Raw genomic sequence first — 20,675 nt, forward strand, 5'->3', positions numbered from 1 at the left:
CAAAACAATATATAAATACATAAAAGGCTGCACAGTATTGCGTGTTTATAGCATATATAAACAGTAAAAACACGACAACTATGTCACAAAAGATGGAAGAAAGGAATTGAAACTACACTGTTAAGTTCTGACATTATACATGAGTGGAATAATATTTGAAAATAGAATGTGATTAAATAAAGGTGTATCTTGTAAAGTTAGGACAACTAATATGAAAAATTTTCGGTTACAGGCCAGGCACAGTGGCTCACGCCTATAATGACAGTAACCCAGGTGGATTGCTTGAGCTCAGGAGGTGGAGACTAGCCTGGTCAACCTGGTGAAACCCCATCTACAAAATATACAAAAATTAGCCCTGTGTGGTAGCATAGCTGGAGCCTGTAATCCCAGCTACTCCAGAAGTTAAGGCATGAAAATTGCTTGAACCCAGAAGGTGGAGGTTGCAGAGAGCCAAGATTGCACCACTATGCTCCAACCTGTGCGACAGAGCAAACCAATGCTGTCTCAAAAATAAATAAATAAAAAATTCAGTTATAAATAAGAATGGAAATGAAATTATTTTAAAAGTTGCTTAATTCAAAGTCAACAGAAAAAGATTTTTTAAAAGGAATCAAAAATAGATGAAATAAATAGAAAACTGGCAAAATGATAAATTTTAATCCAGCATGTCAATAATTACATTAAATGTAAGTAGTCTATATAGGCCAATTCTGACATTGTCAAATGCTTGTATTAGAAAAGAAAGGTCTAGAAAAGAAGAAAGGTCTAAAATCAATTATCTAAGCCAGAAAGATCAAATTAAATTCAAAGAAAGTAGAAAGGAAAAAATATCTATTAGCTGCTTTTTTTGAAAATAATATTGATGAACTTCTAGCCAGAATGACCCCCAGAAAAGATAAAAATTACCAACATCAGAAATAAAGGAAGTAAACTCACTATAGATCCTATAAACATTAATAAATATATATTTCAACTAACAAATTCAACAATGTAAAGGAATACTTCCTTCACAAAATTACCAAGGCTCACTCAAGAAGAGAAAACCTAAATAATCCAAGACCTAGAAAATAAGTTGAAAATTTTGGGGGCAAAGAAAACTCCAGCCACAGGATGCTTCAATGGCAAATGTTACCAAAAACGTAAGTGACAATACACATATTACACAACCTCTTTCAGAGAATAAATTCAGCAAGTTATAAACAGATTGATATGTTATGACCAAGGGTGTCTATCTCGAGAATGCACATTAACTGACAGTTAAAAAAAAAAAAAAAAAAAACTTGGTGTAGTGGCATATGCCGATTGGGCCAGCTAAGAACAGAATGAGACTGAAAGCTTGCTTGAACTCAGGAAATGAAGGTCAGCCTGGGCAACATTGTGAGATCCCAACTCTTTAGAAAACACCAATATACTTCAACGTATGAACAGATGAAAGAAGAAACAACCTATGATCATTTCAACAGATGCAGGGAAACATCTAACAAAATCTAGAGACATTCATAATTTTTTAAATGTCTCAGCAAGTTAGAAACAAACTGGAACTTCCTCAACTTACTATCACGTATCTAAAAAAGAGTTCCAGCTAGTAACATATCTAATTATGAAAAACAATGTTTCATAAGATATTAAGATTGAGAAAAAGAAGGAAGAGTAACTTTTACCATATGTACTCAACAGCATACTGGAAGTCCAAACAAGTACAACTGGAGCGGGGAGGGGAACCCCATGAGACATATGCATAGGAAAGGAAGAAATAAAACTAACTGTATTCTCTGACATAGCCAAATAAGCAATACATCTGCCCAAATTGATCTACAGAATGATGCAATCTCACTCAAAACGATTTTTTTCTGGTAAATCAGTAAGTTGATTATAAAATTTATAAGGAAAAGGAATGGAATTAAAATAGCCAAAATTACTCTAAAAGAACAAAGGTGGAGAGCCTACGCTACTAGATTTCAAAAAATACTATAAGGGAACTAAGACACTGAGGTAATGCACAAAAATAGACAAAAACATAAATTCTATATAATACACTGTATGAACAAATGAGGCTGGGTGTGGTGGCTTACGCCTGTAAACAAAGCAATTTGGGAGACGGAGGCAGGTGGATCTCTTGAGGCCAGGAGTTTGAGACCAGCCTGGCCAACATGGCGAAACCCCATCTCTACTGAAAATACAAAAATTAGCCAGGCATGGTGATGGGCCTGTAATCCCAGCTACTCAGGAGGCTAAAGCATGAGAATTGCACGAACCCAGGAGGCGGAGGTTGCAGTGAGCCGAGATCACGCCACAGCACTCCATCCTGGGCGTCAGAGCAAAACTGTCTCAAAAAAAAAAAAAGAAGTGTATGCATAGACCAAAACAAATATCACTGATTGATATTTGAAAAACTACAAAGGGAAGCCAATGAAAAAAGGAAAGTATTTTCAAAAAATGGTATAGGAAGGTGGGATGCGGTGGCTCATGCTTGTAATCCCAGCACCTTGGGAGGCTGAGGCTGGTGGATCGCAAGGTCAGTAGATCAAGACCATCTTGGCTAACACGGTGAAAGCCCGTCTCTACTAAAAATACAAAAACAAAATTAGCAGGGTGTGGTGGTGGGGGCCTGTAGTCCCAGCTACTTGGGAGGCTGAGGTGGGAGAATGGCGTGAACCCAGGAGGTGGAGCTTGCAGTGAGCCAAGATGGCGCCACTGCACTCCTGCCTGGGTGTAAGAGCGAGACTCCATCTCAAAAAAAAAAAAAAAAAATGTGTAGGAACAATTGGACATCCACAGGCAAAGGAAAAGGAAAAAAAATTATCCTGAAAGCAAAAAATAAAAAGCCTAAACATAAAACATAAAATTGTAAAATTTCTAGAAGAAAACGGAGTATTCTATGTGACTTTGTGTGAGGACGGTATTTATTTATTTACTTTTTATTTTATTTATTTATTTATTTTTTTTGAGACAGAGTCTCGATCTGTCGCCCAGGCTGGAGTGCAGTGGCCGGATCTCAGCTCACTGCAAGCTCCGCCTCCCGGGTTTACGCCATTCTCCTGCCTCAGCCTCCCGAGTAGCTGGGACTGACTACAAGTGCCCGCCACCTCGCCTGGCTAGTTTTTTGTATTTTTTTTTTAGTAGAGACTAGGTTTCACCGTGTTAGCCAGGATGGTCTCGATCTCCTGACCTGGTGATCCGCCCGTCTCGGCCTCCCAAAGTGCGGGATTACAGGCTTGAGCCACCACGCCGGGCCGTGAGGACGGTATTTAAAAAACAACAACAAAAAATATGTAGACGTTGACAATTTAGATTACATCTAGAATTTTAAAACTTCTGCTTTTTGAAGGATACTTAATAAAGTGAAAACAGAGTCCGAAGACCAATAGATAGCATTTGCAAAACACTCATCTGATAAAACTGAATGCCTTCTTTATACTGAGTATTTCTTTCAAGGTATATTATATCATTAATCTAACTAAAGCGCTGCTGGATCTTTCACGGAATACCAGAGCCTTTATTAAAAACAAACATAAACTAACATTCTTCTTGGGCCACAGCTTTGTGGACCCTATTAAACTAGGCCATAGAAATGTACTGGGTATATGTGGGGTGAAGTGAGGTGGAGAAAATTCCTAAGCAGTTTTTGTGGCATATAAACCTCAAAACATCTCTGCTTAAATACTAGATGTGACTCAACTACAAACAAGATTAATAATCCTTTAAAAAATGTTAGAGCAAATGTATTAAAAGTTTAGTATGAAAATCTCCACTGTTGTGAACTCTGTGGATCAGACTATGCTAAAGCCTGCAGAGTTAAAATTAAAAAGCCTAGTTAAAAGAAAAATAAAACAAATGGTGACTAATCTTTACTCCTCAGGTGATTCTATTTATGTCATTCAAAATTTCACAAAATCCTCACAAAGTATGTATAAATATTGTTTATTTGAATAAAATTAGATGAAAAAGTGGCAAGAGCCACTACTGCCTTATTCCTGATCATTAATTTATTTGAAACAGAGTGTTGTTCTGTCCCCAGGTTGGAGCACAGTGGCACAATCAGGGCTCACCGCAGCCTCCACCTCCTGGGCTCCACTAGTTCAATCAATCTCCTGCCTCAGCCTCCACAGTAGCTGGGATTACAGGTGTATACCCACACCACCCAGGCTGCTCTCAAACTCCTGGGCTCAAGCGATCTCCCCACCTCAGCCTCCCAAGGTACTGGGATTACAGGCGTGAGCCACTGAGCCCAGCCCTATTCCTTATATTAATGGAGATTTTTTGAAATACTCAAGCATGCCAGATGTTTCATTAATTATGCAATTTGTTCATCATGTAGTTTTATTGTAACTTCAAAAACAAAATAACACTTTATAATTCATTAAGTTTTCAGCCAGGCACGGTGGCTCAAACCTGTAATCCCAGCACTTCGGAAAGCTGAGGCGGGCAGATCATGAGGTCAGGAGATTGACACCATCCTGGCCAACATAGTGAAACTCCATCTCTACTAAAAATACAAAAATTAGCCGGGTGTGGTGGTGCATGCCTGTAATCCCAGCTACTCGGGAGGCTAAGGCACAAGAATCGCTTCAACCCAGGAGGCAGAGGTTGCAGTGAGCCAAGACTGCACCACTGCACTCCAGCCTGGCAACAGAGCAAGACTCCATCTCAAAAAAAAAAAAAAAAAAAAAAAAAAAGTTTTCATCAGAAAGTAATGTTGGATTTTAAGAAATATAGAATGAAAAACAATGACATTAATAAGAGATATATGATATTGAAACATTCATGCATTACAATCATCAACCCATTATGGTCAAAATTTATTCTTATAACAGAGTCTGATTTTGTTAATAAATTTATTTAGAATTTCTACAGAAGATTAGTATGTAATTTTCTTTTATAAGCTCTATTTTTCAGGTTATCTTATATATAAAATCACTGGTAACTTTAAACAGCTTCAAAATAAATTTCACCTTTTAAAAAGCTTATAATAACTATTAACCATTAAAAGCAAGTCAACTGTATTCCTTTCATATTAAAGACATTAGAGACAGAAGGACTTGGGAGAACCATAATGAAATGAAATGAAAACAATCAGGAAACACACCAATAAATCCTTCCCTCTTCCTACTGTCCTCCTGCTTATTTGCTTACAGATAAATTCCCAACAAATGTTAAAGAAAAGTATATTTGGAGAATTACATGTTACTTCTATATCAGGAAAAAATTAGTACACAAAAATTTACCTTTCAGTTGAAAGTATATGAATTAGCTTGAGCAAAAATTCACTGAATATCTGAGGACATGTTGAAGAAAGATGCACTTGTAATCGAGTAAGAAATTCTTGCATAGCTTGTGTAGCTGTGGGACCAACCTGAAAAGAAATGTATATTCACTGAAAACTGCTTACTGATAACATGTTAAAAATCACTCATTTAAAAATTATCAGGTATAAAGTCAAAAGCTATACACTGTAACTTTTCATAGGAGAAAAGCAAAAGTATTAATGATAGCAGGAAATGAATTTTTTAGGTCTTGATGTATTTATTTTGAACTGCAAATAAAAATACTGTTAATACTTTTTCATTATGGTTTATACAGCACAACTATATTAGGTTTATTGAACTCAATACTGAAAAAAGTTCACCTGAATTACACAATAAATACTTTTATAACGCTTTCTAGAGTATAAATAACTTCAACATAGATTTTCACAAATAACTTTCTTAATTATCCCATTTCAAAATCAAATAACTCAGGAGCAGAGAGGTAAAATGATCCATAAAAGGTCATGTTTCTAACAACTAGCAAAGCAAGCATAAGCTAAGTGAAAAACAAAACAAAAACTAAATAAAAATAAATTTATACCAAGTCAAAAAAAAAAAAAAAACTGCTTCCCCAAACTTCTAACTCATCAATGAAAGAAATGATAGTGAACACTGCACTAAGTAACCTGAAGTACATTTTGGAATGTGCTCTAACACTTCTACATATTATTCTACTTGATCCTAATTTGGCTTGATGAACAATTCATAAAACCTTGGAGGAGTTCTGGAAAAATAAAACAACATAATCCTCCAAACTATTTTAGAGTTAAATAAAGTTAATTTCTGATACTGAGCATACAAATCATAGCTTTCTTATCAAAACTTCCTATACAAAACCAAGATATCAGTAGGAAAGCTCAATCTTCAACAACTTAAAAAGTTTTAAAAAGTTATTTCCTCCTGTCTTTTATTAAAAAACAAAGAAAATATTATTTTTTGCAATGCCTTGTTCACTGACACCTAGCTATACCAATAACTAGTTATGTAATTTGGGGCAATGTAGCTGATGCATGTTTTCTTACATGTAAAATAATTAAGTCAGAGTTGGTGATCCCGAGGAGTCTTCCTGTTACAAATTCAATCAATCTTTAAGTATAATAATCACTTGATAACATGTCTCTGCCCCTACCAAAACCCTGTCCCAATCTAATTGTAAGTTAGTTTCCTCTCTCTTACTTGTTCCTTGTCTCATTTATTTTATTAAGACATATAAAATTAAAATATATTAAGTATTAGAGTATTGACTAAAGTTCTATGAAGGCAGATATTTGATCTTGGTAAATACTGTATCTCTAGTAGCTAGAATAAGCACATAGAAGCCTCTTAAACACCGAATAAATGAATTAATAGGAAAAACTGGACTGTTGAGGACAACTAAATCAGAATTTATCTGGCAGCAAATCCAAGAATTTTAAAATGATAAACTTGCAAGATAATCTTGAATAACCTTGATTTTAAAAGATGTTTTAAATGCTAAATATATTTTACTTTAAAAGAAATATAATGAAGTAGAAATAATTTACACAGAAGCAGTATAACATAACAAGAAATTAAACTGATATAAAGGAAAATTTACAGCGAAACAGAAAATGTTTATAAGCCCTGAGCAATATTATTTTTTGCTAAGCAAAATCATTAACATCATAAAACGTTTTAAGGTAAACTGATAATCTTGATGGAAGTAATCAAATATGACATATTAAATGTATTTTGATTCCAAAATTTTTGAAACGTTTCTCTACCTTTGCAGTATTTACTCAGAATGTCTCCAGTTATCCAAAATTAATGCCAAAAATATGTATCTACATGAAAACCTAGTATCACTGTTCTAAGAGGTTAACTTACCACCTGCTATTATTTAGTGTCAGTATAGCGATTATTACAAATAACAAAACCTTTATTATATTGATACATAAAAGGCTATTATTTAATACTTTAGCAATTAAAAAATTACATAGCTTTACATTACAAATACTGTTTACTGAATAGTCTGGGCATATCCCAGGCTAAACATCACATTACCTGTGGACTGTGTTGATTTGTTCCATGTGGACTGGTGCCAGAAAGAAATTTCACTAATACATGAATAAGGTTTGGATCTGAAACCAACAAATGAGCAGTACTCTCCTGAGTTCCAATGGCACTGCTGGAACCAGCTATAAAACATTTTTTAAGAACCTCTTAAGAAATGAACAATGAAATAATGGAAATGCAGTATTTAAAAGCATCTTTTAGTTCCAAGGAAAATTCATATATTCCTAGTAATTACAGTTTATTAAAGGAGTTTCAATTTCTTTTTTTTTTTTTTGAGGAGTCTCGCTCTGTCACCTAGGCTGGAGTGCAGTGGTGTGATCTCGGCTCACTGCAACCTCCACCTCCCGGGTTCACACCATTCTCCTGCCTCAGCCTCCCAAGTAGCTGGGACTACAGGCGCCCGCCACCACGCCCGGCTAATTTTTTTGTACTTTTAGTGGAGACGGGGTTTCACCATGTTAGCCAGGATGGTCTCAATCTCCTGACCTTGTGATTGGGCTGCCCGCCTCAGCCTCCCAAAGTGCTAGGATTACTATCTACCATCTGTCTCCTCTGCCCCCTTCTGATTGTGAAAATACCTCAAGCTTAATGTACATCTTATTTAGTACAGTCAAATAGAAAAGATATAACTAGGTCCTGACTCTTATTTGGAAAGCCTATTCTAACTATCTTCCCCTTCCAGAAACAGTCAGAGATCTACTTTTCAGGTAAACTTTTGAGTTTTCTAAAATAAGTTGTGGCAAAATTATTCCTTTCTGCATGTTAGTTGTATACAGGTTAACTGTGAACTAACGTACAGGTAACACAATTGTTTTCTGAGATGAATAAAATATCCTTTTTGCATGAAATCCACCTTCAGTATCATAGTGATGCTTTTGACCTCATTTTTGGAAAATATATTCCAAATGAAAAAAGATAATAGCATTTTAAAGCTAAGCAATTATTTAAATTATTAAACAAAACCCAGGAATCTAGTTATGTATGTTTATGAATATAATAATGAATAAATCATTTTTAAGTACAAAGGTATCTTAAAAGAATAACATAAAAACTTAGATGAAATGTAAAAACCTGCCTTTGTACTCTAAAAGCAGTTTTCTTTTAGTAAGTTTTTAAAAGGTAAAAATACGATTTGAACATCTAACAAGACGTATGAGACTGTATTATCAAAGTAAACAAGCACAAAGGATATACAAGAACTAATTCAGAAGAGACATGTTAAAATAAAAAACTCAATCACTTTTATTGGAGACAGAGTCTTGCTCTGTCACCCAAGCTGGAGTGCAGTGGCATGATCTAAGCTCACTGCAAACTTCGCCTTCCAGGTTCAAGTGACTTTCGTGCTTCAGTCTCCCAAGTAGCTGGGACTACAGGCGACCACTAACTTTTGTATTTTTAGTAGAGATAGGGTTTCACCACGTTGGCCAGGCTGCTCTCAAGCTCCTGACCTCAAGTGATCCACCCGTGTCAGCCTCCTAAAGTGCTGGGATTACAGGCGTGAGCCACCACATCTGGCCAACTCAATCACTTTGACAACTCCTTGGAAAATTCTGTTTTAAGAATCCAACAGTAGAACACTGTTCTTAAAATTCTGTTTTAAGAATCCAACAGTAGAACACTAAAGTACATGTCAGAAATTTAAATGAGTAAATTTATGAACTTACAATTAAGCTGCATGTTTGTCATGAGTGTTAGGCTATGAAGCACAAGGCACCACGTCCGGAGCAAAGTATTGGGATACCAAGCTAGCACTGTGAGAAAGCTAGTTATTGATGCTATGCAGAAAAGAGAAAGGGAAAATATTTTTCAGAAAAACAACGTTTATGAAGAACTAAAAGTCAAAAGAATAAATTAAAAAACGACAATATTTCTTTAAATCAGCTCTTTAGTATCTCCAAAACATGCAAATAAAAGGAATTCTCCATTAAATACAACTAAAGCGTGAAGAATCAGTAACATTTTAGGATAAAGTTTAAAGCTCAGCCCACTACACCTGAAATGAGATGTTATCACTATCAGTTTGTTGTACTTTCCAAACTATAGGCATTTCTACTTCAATACAATTTACTAAAAATCCTCACTCTACAAAACTGGCAGCTGAAAACAAAAACGGATACTGGAAAAACTGGTATTATAGGCGTGCGTCAACACAGCCGGCTAATTTCTGTATTTTTTTTCTAAAGACGGGGTTTCACCATGTTGGCCAGGCTGATCTAAAACTTCTGCCCTCAAGGGATCTGCCCACCTCGGCCTCTCAAAGTGCTGGTATTACAGGTGGGAGCCACTGTGCCCAGCTACGAATAACTATATATATATATATATATATATATATATATATTTTTTTTTTTTTTTTTTTTTTGAGACAGAGTCACCCAGGCTGGAGTGCAGTGGCCGGATCTCAGCTCACTGCAAGCTCCGCCTCCCGGGTTTATGCCATTCTCCTGCCTCAGCCTCCTGAGTAGCTGGGACTACAGGCGCCCGCCACCTCGCCTGGCTAGTTTTTTGTATTTTTTAGTAGAGACGGGGTTTCCCCGTGTTAGCCAGGATGGTCTCAATCTCCTGACCTCGTGATCCGCCCGTCTCGGCCTCCCAAAGTGCTGGGATTACAGGCTTGAGCCACCGCGCCCGGCCGGAATAAGTGTTTTTTACTCTTTTGTTTTTTACATATATTTAATATTTTTCATAATAAAATTAAAAACAGATGAAAACAAATTTTATAATAATAATAATATAGTGGAAGAGATGGAAACCTATCAATTAAAGAAGGGTTGGCTGGTGCTGAGACAGTGCAGATGTAAGTAGAACCCATGACCCAGTGGGGCTGGCACTAACATTGGAAGACTCACTGTGTAAGAGCCAAGCAAGCTACAGGATGCACCACTCAAGGAAGAAAGCATCAGGAACAGATTCTCATTTTTATTTTTCTTTAAATATAACTAAAATAGATTCCTGTAGCTAGAGCTGAAGGCTAATTCTTTTCCTGTTGTATTATTTTACTACCACCATTCCCACACTCTTATATTTGCCAAGAAACACACACAACTTCTACAGGAAACTGACAAGTTTCTCCAGCTGACTAATTCCTCCAGGGGCTAACTCATAGTTTTAAAAAATGAAAAATAATAAACCAACCTGCTTTGACAGATCAGACAAAACTTCAAGAAAATATAAAAGAGTAACAGAACATTGTAAATTTTAGTTGCATACAGGCATACCACAGACCAGAGAGTAAGAGTCTTCTATTCTCAGCAAGGTCTCCCTGTATCTTTCCTGCTAATCAGTAAGTCAGTGCATCTTTTTAAAAAGGTATTCTGCTTTTTCCCCACTAGAATGTTATAACACTTAATGACAAAGATTAGGTATATTTTAACCTAATAATTACCTTTTAAGCTTGTTATTTAGACCATAATGATTTTTCTCCTAATAAATCTTACCTTGATTTAATGAAATGACAGGTATTCTATTAGCATTATATAAAAATATGTCTGCTCCATTTTCTTTGTTTCCAGATGAACTAGAATTCAGGCTCAGTGTGAGCCACAATTGGAGAAGTGACTCCAACTGAAAAAGAATGAAAATTGACAGAAGAAAAATGTACCTATTATGAAACACAATTTAAACAAAAATCTTATGTTTAAATTCTTGTCATGAGTAAATAACCTTTTCTATTAAACACTTCTTCTTCACACTTAAAAGCATCTTCTAGTTAATTAGTTGATCAGCAAACACATCTTAAAATTCTTGAAGACACAAAATTTACCTGAATTAAAACTTATAAATTATCTCATAAAAAGGTTCTTCTAAATTAAAACAGGTGATTCAAGTCATTTTTTTTTTCTTTGAGACCAGGTCTGCTATATCTTGAACTCCTGGCCTCAAGCCATCCTCCCGCCTCAGCCTCCCAAGTAGTTGGAACTGTAGGTATGTGCTACTGCACCTGGTTAATTTTTTTACTTTATTAGAGACAGGATCTAGTGTTTTGCTGCCCAAGCTGGTCTCGAACTCCTGGCCTCAAGCAATCTTTCTGCCTCAGCCTCCTGAGTAGCTAGGACTACAAACTCAAACTACCATGCCCTATGATTCACGTCTCTAAATCACAGGTGTGTGTATGCATAGTAGGAATTAAAGTACTGAAGCTTAAAATCATTAAAATTATCAGTGGTCCATCATTGAGAAACTGTGATTACTTCGGTAATCAAAATATTTCTAATGTTTTTCCAACTGAATATAATAAAGAACTCATCCCTGACAGGTTTCGAATGAACTTCCCAGTTAGTTCCATTTTTTACCAGGCTAACGTTAATATGTAAAAATACACCATTTCTCCTGAAGTCATACCTGAACATGATGGACTTGAAGCATGGAAAAAAGTTTGTTGAAACAAACATTTAACATTGGGACAGATGATAACTGTATAATAAGCTGGCTGGTTTGGTTTGCTGCTTGTAAACCCCCTAGAAGGGAATCATCTGTTCCAGTGGGAGACTGTGATACTGAAAATTAAACACAAGTATAATTTTATACATAAAGTATCAGGATATGTGTTAACTGGTTATTCATATGTATAAATAGGTTAAATTGTTTTTAAAAATCAAAACTGCATTCTTTAGAATGGTTCAAAACAGTATTTAGTATTTGAAAAACGAGGTTTTATAACATTACTTGAAAGTAAAAAAGACAATGACCAAAGAGAGAAGTTCCCAAATTCATAGGACTCAACCAATAAAAAAAGGCAAAGAACCTTTTCTAGCAATTTTTATTTGCATTTTTTTTCCAATTAATAAAGGAGGGAAAGTAAAGGGAAAGAAATAAGACTCCTGACTATTATTGATAAGGCAGTTTTAGAATAATCTAGATTCTAATTTAATCATCTTTAACAATGACTATAGATTAGAATCATCTGGGGAGCTTTCAGAAGTTCTGATGCCCAGGTTACATACGAAACTAATTAAATGAGAATATATTCATGGGAACCAGAGAAATACAAGGACACTAAGAGCTTTATCATATATTTAGAGCCTTATTTTATTATTATACTAAAAAGAGAGACAGCTGTGCAGAGGATAATCAAAAGATAGACTATAAAGAGGATACACCAATTTCAAACAGATTTTCTTTTTTATTCTTTTTTTTTTTCAAATATCCTTTCAGTAGAATTACAAAAAGATATTCTAATAAGTAGTTTTAAATAAGAAATGTCTAATAAAGAAAAGGGCTGCTTTGGGCAGTACTGAGTTATCTCTAATCATGCAGACACTGGACCCTACAAAAGGGATCCCCACATTGCCTGGGAGATAAGATACAAGAATATTTGTGTACCAATACTAAGATTATAGAACACTAGACCACTCCTTCTGTTTTTCCTTTTTCCCTTCCTTTGATACCCTCTAAAGCAAGAAACAAATGAAGATTGCAGACTGAAAGAATTCAATTTAACATAGGGAAGATCTTAAAACTCTAATTTCTCTGTTGAAATGGGTTGTGAATTCTCCATAAGAGAAGTATCTGTAATTTTATTGGGTTCTACCTACTATCTCTACCCCTTCTTCACTCTGCCCTAGAGAAGGTGAAGCAATATGCAGGCCTAAGAAAACAAAAACCAGCACCCTCTTCTCAGCACTGCTCCCCAATCTGTCCTTGAAAAACATAGTGCTATTTCAACTGTACTCCCCTGAGGTCTATCCAGTTCCAGACTTGCGTAAACCTCATCAAGGAAAGCAAACCATAACGGGATGGCCAGCTCTTGCAGGCTACCTGTTTCTTGTAACACAGCCATGCCCATTCATTTACATATCATCTATGGCTGTTTTCCTGCAACCAAGTCAGAGTTGAGTAGTTTCAGTACACACCATATGGCAAGCAAAGCCTAAAATATTTACTGTATTAGTCCTTTATGAAAAAGTTGGCCTTTCTTTTCTGTAGGTTATTAGGTAGGAAATCCTCTCAATTCTGGCGTTCAGTTAACAGGTCTATTTGGCTGTCATCCTACACTATATCCTCTATCCTAGTCTTTAAGGATGATAAAGATGTTACTATAAAAAAATCTATTTCATCATAAATTTGGAATAGTGCAATGAACTCACAGGCAGGTATGCAGGCTTCCATAGGAATTTTAACCTTACAACAATACGGTAAACAAAAAATCTCCACAAAATACAGTGGAGGCTTCTACACTGAACTGAGAGCACTACACGGAGGTATTCTGCATGACACTCCCTGCATTTGTTAATCCTTTGTCTTAGTTTTCAACTTGCTAGTAACTTGGAGCCGGGAAAGTGCTACATACTAAGTCCCCTCAGACTCACATCATGGAATTTAAAAATCTGTCCTTGATGAATCCTGAAAATGATGAAGAATTGAATCATTCACCTCAATACTCTAAAAATGGTAATTTTACTTACACGCAGGAGATGTATTTGTTAATGCCTGTAAAATGGAATCTGCTTCCAGGGTAGACATCATTTTCAACATGAGTTCTGCTTGCTGTTCAAGTCCAACTTCTAGGCGAGCATCCAGGGCTACAAAAAGCAATTGAAAGAAAAAGAAAACATTGACAATTATTACTCATGTCCTACCTCCTACAATAAAATGTTGACATCTGAACCCAAAAGAGGATGAGGAGGAGTCTGTTCTTACAGAACAACCACCTAGCATGCAGTATCAGAGCCACAGCAGGAGAAGAATATCTGTGGAAAGGAGGGTAGAGACAGGCAGTTGGTTATACAGAGACAGAAATATTAAATAAGTGAAGCAACAATAATGGAAACAAAGACGTTAAAGATAATGAGAAACAGGTTTCTTACTGTCAGAATAAAGTGCTATAAATACAGAAAAGAAGAAAGCTAAAATGAACCCTATGGAATTAGATTAAATCCAGATACACTGATGTGAACTGATCATATTGAAGATATACAGACAGATATAGAAATATAGATGCCAAGTGTGTGTGTTCACACGCACACACAAACACATACTCCCTAGCTCTGTCCACCAGGAGGAAATGGAAACAGTCCCAAAATAGCAACACATTTATCTATGACGAAATCATCATTTGTTAACCACATTTCTCCTTTAAAAGTTTTTGAAATACCATGCTCCTTTAAGAAGTGACTAATTCCCGGGGGGAGCAGATTAAAGTAAAAGATGAACCTGGGCTATCATGTTTTGCCAGAGAACAAGGAAGTGCTAAAACAATGATGAGAAAATCTCAAGGGGGATCCTATTGGTCAAATTTGAGACAATTTGAACATCAAAAAACAGATGACAACACTGTGAATATACTCATTGACAGTGAACTACACACACAAAAAAAATGGTCAAAATAATAAATTTGCCAGGTGTGGTAGAGTATGCTGTAATCTCAGCTACTTGAAAGGCTGAGGTTGAAGGACTGGGCTCACCCAGCCTGGGCAACATAGTGACACCCTGTCTCAACAAACAAAAAGGAAAAATTTTATGTTATTTACATTTTTCCACATAAAAAAAAAGTGATAATAAGGTATAATTCACTGAATAAAAAATCATGAGTCCATTCAAAACTAAATGAATAAACTATTACAGTAACTTTTTCTTTCTGTTTTTTTTTTTTTTTTTTTTTTGAGTCGGAGTCTTGCTCTATCGTCCAGGCTGGAGTACAATGGCATGATCTTGGCTTACCGCAACCTCTTCCCCCAAGGTTTTAGCAACTCTCCTACCTCAGCCTCAGCTCCCAAGGATTATAGGTGCCCGCCACCATGTCCAGCTAATTTTTTTTATATTTGTAGTAGAGATGGGGTTTCACCATGTTAGCCCGGCTGGTCTCGAACTCTTGACCTCAGGTGATTCACCTGCCTTGGCCTCCCAAAGTGCTGGGATTACAGGCGTGAGCTACCGCGTCTGGCCAGTAATTTTTTCAAAAAGAAACTTTGTAAGGAACAGGGTAGTTATAGTTTCCAAGTACCATTCTGCTCCCCAGCCCCCAAAAAACTTTTTATAGCAGCCAGGCACGGTGGTTCACACCTTTAATCCCAGCAATTTGGGAGGCTGAGGAGGGCAGACTGCTTGAGCTCAGGAGTTTGAGACCAGCCTGGTCAAAATGGTGAAACCCCATGTCTACAAAAATACAAAAATTAGCCAGGCGTGGTGGCGCACATCTGTAGTCCCAGCTACTTGAGAGACACAGGTAGGAGAACTGCTTGAGCCCAGGAGGCAGAGAATGCAGGGAACTGAAATCACACCACTACAATCCAGCCTGGGTGACAGAGCAAGACCATGTGTGTACCCCCAAAAAACCCAGCGATAACAAAACATTTTTACAGAGGGGAAAACAGTAACTTTACAAGGGAGAAGTCGAGCAGACAACTCATTCATCAAGTGGTTAAACTTAACATCACCAATAGTGAGAGAGATCAAAATCATGGGCCACCTAATTGAATGAAATGGAGGGGGGAGCATTATTTGTGGGATATTCCTGCAAAGATACATTAACTCAATCTAATCACAAGGAAATAGCATACAAACACAAACTGAGGATCATTCTACAAAGTAACTGGCCTGCTATCTTCAAAAGCATCAGTGTCATGAAGGTTAACTCTGAGGAACTACTGCAGACTGAATGAGACTAAAAAGACATGACAATTAAATGCAATGCATTATCTTCCCTGGGCTCTTGTGCATAAAGAACATTATTTAGACAACCACTATAATTTGAATGGGCTCTCAGTATTTGATAGCAGTAACGTTAATTTCCTGATTTTAAGGGAATATACTTCTTGATGTGTATATGTAGAAGAATGTCCTGATTTGTAAAACAAAACAAAACAAAAAGACATCAAATTATCAGTGTACTCTCAAATGGTTCTGGAGAATAAACAATTCTCTGCTTTGAACTTGAAACATTCTGGTAAATGTGTGTTTCAAATTTTTAAAAAATATTTTATAACAGAAGGAGCACGGTTGAAAAGGGAAAAATATATTTTATTTAAAAAATTAAACACATCTCATATATCCTACATGACTAGAAAAGTGCAAAAATAAAGCCGGGCATGGTGGTTCACTCCTGTAATCCAAGCACTTTTGGAGGCCAAGGCGGGCAAATCATTTGAGGTCAGGAGCTTGAGACCAGCCTGGCCAACATGGTGAAACCCTGTCTCTACTAAAAATACAAAAAATAGCTGGGCTTGGTGGCATGCACCTGTAGTCCCAGCTACTCAAGAGGCTGAGGCAAGAGAAGCCCTTGGACCTGAGAGGCGGCAGTTGCAGTGAGATGGGATCACCCTATCCTGGGCAACAGAGCAAGACTCCATCTCAAAATAAAAAACTGCAAAAATAATATTTAACTATTTAATGTAGCTTCATTCTCTTTATAAATAAAATACAAGTTTACTATTAAAGTCAACAATTAAAATACAGCACAATTAATTAAAATCATTGCCAATCCCACACAACACTTGCTAGGTGTTACTCTGACAGTCAAAAAGATAGAAGTTCCTCCAAACTGACTACAGAGAAACAGTTCTGAATGGTACTCATGGCACAGCTGTGATACTAAACCCACTGGCATACACCCAGGCTCAATTTCTCAAGGGACAAAGTATACATAAATATGAGACTTGTTTTAAGAATAGCATATGCCTTAAAATACAAACATACACTTACCCTGAGAGACTGAAACACTAACTGTCTGCGATCCGTTCTTCTCCGTGTTTGCTGGTGGCTTTGCTACAGGAATTCCCAGACCTCCAATGTAAGGGTTGTAATTGTAGGTTCCATAATCAGCACCCCAATAATCATACCATGTACTGCTTATTGGCTTAAAATAATGGAAAAAAAACTGTGGTTTATTTTTGCCTCTTGGCTGAATGACACATTATTTACATTATCTAAACCCAAACAGAACTACAAACTAAATATTCTATCCGCCCTTTAAATTTCCCAAATCCCCTTATAATTTTAATGATTTATAAGAATGGTCCAGTAATTTTCTCCTCACTGTCTGCCAAAATCTAAAAATACCTTGTATGTTCAGAAATTGAAAGTAGCATCGCTAATAAAATCTCTTATGGACCAAAGAACAGTACCACCATAAAGTATTATAGGTGATTCTCCTTTAAAAAAAAGAAGTAGGCTAACATACAAGTAGAATCTGCAATGAACTCAGCTTGGATGAGGTTTAAACGGCTGTCTGAAATGTTGGTGATCTATAACTATACTTCTGTATACTTAAAGGTGGTTCTCATTACTGTATGATAATTATGAGTAGCTATATTAATAAAAATGTAAGTTTTCTTTATACCATTCCATTGATTTTTTTTAAACTACAATAGTAGTACCTACAGCAATTTAATTTTGAATATGCTGAATAATGAGTTGCATTAGTGGTAAGTATGTATATTTTCCTCTTTTAAGTAATTACTAAGCCAAAAGTATGAGACGGAAGACTTTCCTTTCAAATATACATATAAATTTTTTTTTTTTTTGAGATGCAGTCTTGCTCTGTCGCCAGGCTAGAGTGCAGTGGCACGATCATGGCTCACCGCAACCTCCGCCTGCCAGGTTTAAGCGATTCTCCTGCCTCAGCCTCCTGAGTAGCTGGGACTATAGGCGCGTGCCACCACACCCAGCTAATTTTTGTATTTTTAGTAGAGACGGCGTTTCACTATGTTGGCCAGGCTGGGCTCGATCTCTTGACCTCGTGATCTGCCCACCTTGGCCTTCCAAAGTGCTGGGATTACAAGGCATGAGCCAATGCGCCCAGCCTCTTTTCAAAGAATATTCTAATGTATCATACCTTAAAAACCTTGGCTGCAAGAGGGTCCTTTTCCAGATCAATATCTAAAGGATCAATATCAACTTCCATTAGATCCTGAAGTAACTCAAGGTCAATTTCTTTATCTTTTTCCAAAGAGGACAGAGGCGGTGCACCTTCAAATAATTAAAAGTGATCTTATTGGTGGAGTATATCACATAAAATTAAGATGACATAATGCTTTTAGTTACAAAAAGTTATTTTACTTGCATGTTACATATGCCTAATAAAAAAAATCTCTATGTATGCAAACATTTTGCTCCATAATACATAATAAAAACAAAGATGCACTGATATTTGCTTTCCTAAAGACCACAGTATTAGCTCTTGTTGAAATAAGTTGCATAAACTTTGCTATCAAAAATAATTACCAACATTACTAAATAGTATACATTCTATTACATCTAACATGTAATTCATTATATTACATTCATTATTACTGGTAATGTTACCCAGTATTAAAGAGAAAAGCAAAGAGGACTGAAGTTATAAGAATGCCATTTACTGGCCAGGCACAGTGGCTCACAACTGTAATCCCAGCACTTTGGGAGGCAGAGGCGGGCACATCACGAGGTCAGGAGTTTGAGACCAGCCTGGCCAACATGGCGGAACCCCGTCTCTACTAAAAATACAAAAATTAGCTGGGTGTGGTGGTGGCCGTCTGTAACTCCAGCTATTCCAGGGGCTGAAGCAGGAGAATCACTTGAACCCAGGAGTGAGAGGTTGCAGTGAGCTGAGATCGTGCCATTGTACTCCAGCCTAGGTGACAAGAGCAAGACTCAGTCTCAAAAAAAAAAAAGAAAAAAAAAAAGCCATTTTTACCTTATTTTTCTGTTATGAATTAGAAATTACTCTCTCTCAGATGTCTCCAACTTTTTAAGTAGCTTTCTTATAACCCTTATAAGTACCCCCTTATAGCTCTTACTTTTCCATCATTCCCATCCTCTTAATCAATACAACTTTATAGAATGCCTAGTAAATGCCAGCCTGTATGAGGGTTTGAGTATAAGTACATGAAGATTAATAAAATAAAACTCTCCAATCCAATAAATTAAGAGAAATTCAGAGGTGGGGGTGCACTATAATTAAAACTGAATACAACATGATATGTCTAGAAGAGATATTTGAGAGTACAAAGGAAGTACAGACAGCGAAGTCCCAAACTCTGCTGGGAATGACAGAAAAAGCCTCTTGGAGAAAGGCATCCTTTATGTGAACCTTGGGTAATGAAGTGTTCATCATGCACACAGGAAATCTATTCCAGATAAAGAGAATATCAAGTAAAAAATAGAAATCGTGAGCAAATACAAGATTAAGGAGTGACAAATGGTTGAAAATGACTGCAGCATCTGACATATACCAGTTAATAGCCAAAATATATTTTTTAAAAGTAAGGGGTATGGAGATGATCAAGGATGATGCATGCTAATTTATAAAGATACTTTTTAAAAAGAAAAAAAAAAAAAAAGAAAAAAAAATACACCAAAAAAAATCACATGCTGGATCTTAAAGAATAAGAGCTTTTAAACTGCTGTCTTCATCACTTTGTATCTTTACACGTTTTCTACATTGGGTTTTCTTCATCATTGCCAAATCACACTACATCAACATAATTAGGACACTATGAAATGACAGCATTTTGTTGTAATGAGCATTCATTCAGAGAACCAAGACAAAATGTATTTACGAGGAAAATAATAGATCTAGCTTATAAGGCCAAACAACTAATAGAAAAATATAAAAATCAACTTTATTTTTTTCTAACATTCTTTATTTTGAAATGTGTTTCCATTCAATAGAATAAAGAAGAAACATAATGTAAAATTTACCTGTTATGTCATGTGTCAAAGGTTCATCTATAGTTTCCAGCAACTGAACTGAGGACTGTTGAAGGGAGTCATCAGAGTCACCAGCTGTCGCACCTACATCATCACCCACTGTTCCTTCCTCCATGGCTTCTGCGGCTACTGGAGCCAGTAATTCTCCTGTACGTAAGAGGATAGTCCTGTTTTAATAATTTATACAGATTTCGGAAACATATTAAGGCATATTTTTTTCCTCCAGTTTAGTCACTGACAGAATAAATGCTCTACTAACTATAAAAGAATCTGAGGCAAATGAGTTCCTACCCACCTAAGGAATGCTAGGACTCCCTCCATTACCTTCAAATGTTAGAGACAAGTATCTAGTAAACACGTAACATGTACAAAGAGTTATTTTAAGTACTTTACATGCATTAACTCACTTATTCACAAAAACCTTATACAAAGATTATCCTTATTATCTTTATGTTATATATGAAGAAACGGAGGCAAAGTGACTTCCTCACCCAGTAAGCGGCACACCACTGATAATAATAAAGCAGTCTAGCTCCAATATTCATGCACTTTAACAACCTAACGCCTTTCTAAAGCCTTGCATTTATCACAACTATCAATATACTTAAATACAAAAGTAATTCTCAATGGTTACTACTGCTATAACATTAAACCGATTAAACAGACCTTTATGCTTTTAGGGGGTTAAAGATCCCTTTGAAGATTCTTAGT

General features: G+C 36.2%; 2 protein-coding genes across 11 annotated transcripts in view; one reads left to right on the forward strand and one right to left on the reverse strand.

The window, feature by feature from the left end:
- The window catches only part of DPY30 (dpy-30 histone methyltransferase complex regulatory subunit), a 937,477-nt gene that overhangs the window by 456,874 nt on the left and 459,928 nt on the right, over window positions 1-20,675 (forward strand). The window lies entirely within an intron of this gene.
- BIRC6 (baculoviral IAP repeat containing 6) overlaps window positions 1-20,675 on the reverse strand; it is a 256,236-nt gene that overhangs the window by 119,523 nt on the left and 116,038 nt on the right. For all 10 annotated transcript variants that reach the window (XR_007718761.1, XM_050754116.1, XM_050754118.1 and 7 more), the window contains 9 exons: window positions 19,956-20,111; window positions 18,109-18,242; window positions 16,977-17,130; window positions 13,742-13,858; window positions 11,679-11,833; window positions 10,775-10,901; window positions 9,005-9,115; window positions 7,329-7,462; window positions 5,226-5,353 (listed from right to left, as the gene is read on the reverse strand). Coding sequence is in view for 9 of the 10 variants with exons in the window: in XM_050754116.1 (XP_050610073.1) it covers window positions 5,226-5,353; window positions 7,329-7,462; window positions 9,005-9,115; window positions 10,775-10,901; window positions 11,679-11,833; window positions 13,742-13,858; window positions 16,977-17,130; window positions 18,109-18,242; window positions 19,956-20,111 (1,216 nt within the window). In the remaining variant the exon portion in view is untranslated. The remainder of the gene's footprint in view (window positions 1-5,225; window positions 5,354-7,328; window positions 7,463-9,004; window positions 9,116-10,774; window positions 10,902-11,678; window positions 11,834-13,741; window positions 13,859-16,976; window positions 17,131-18,108; window positions 18,243-19,955; window positions 20,112-20,675) is intronic.

Source organism: Macaca thibetana, chromosome 13, assembly GCF_024542745.1.
Source record: "Macaca thibetana thibetana isolate TM-01 chromosome 13, ASM2454274v1, whole genome shotgun sequence".
In the NCBI taxonomy this organism is placed as follows: Eukaryota; Metazoa; Chordata; class Mammalia; order Primates; family Cercopithecidae; genus Macaca; species Macaca thibetana.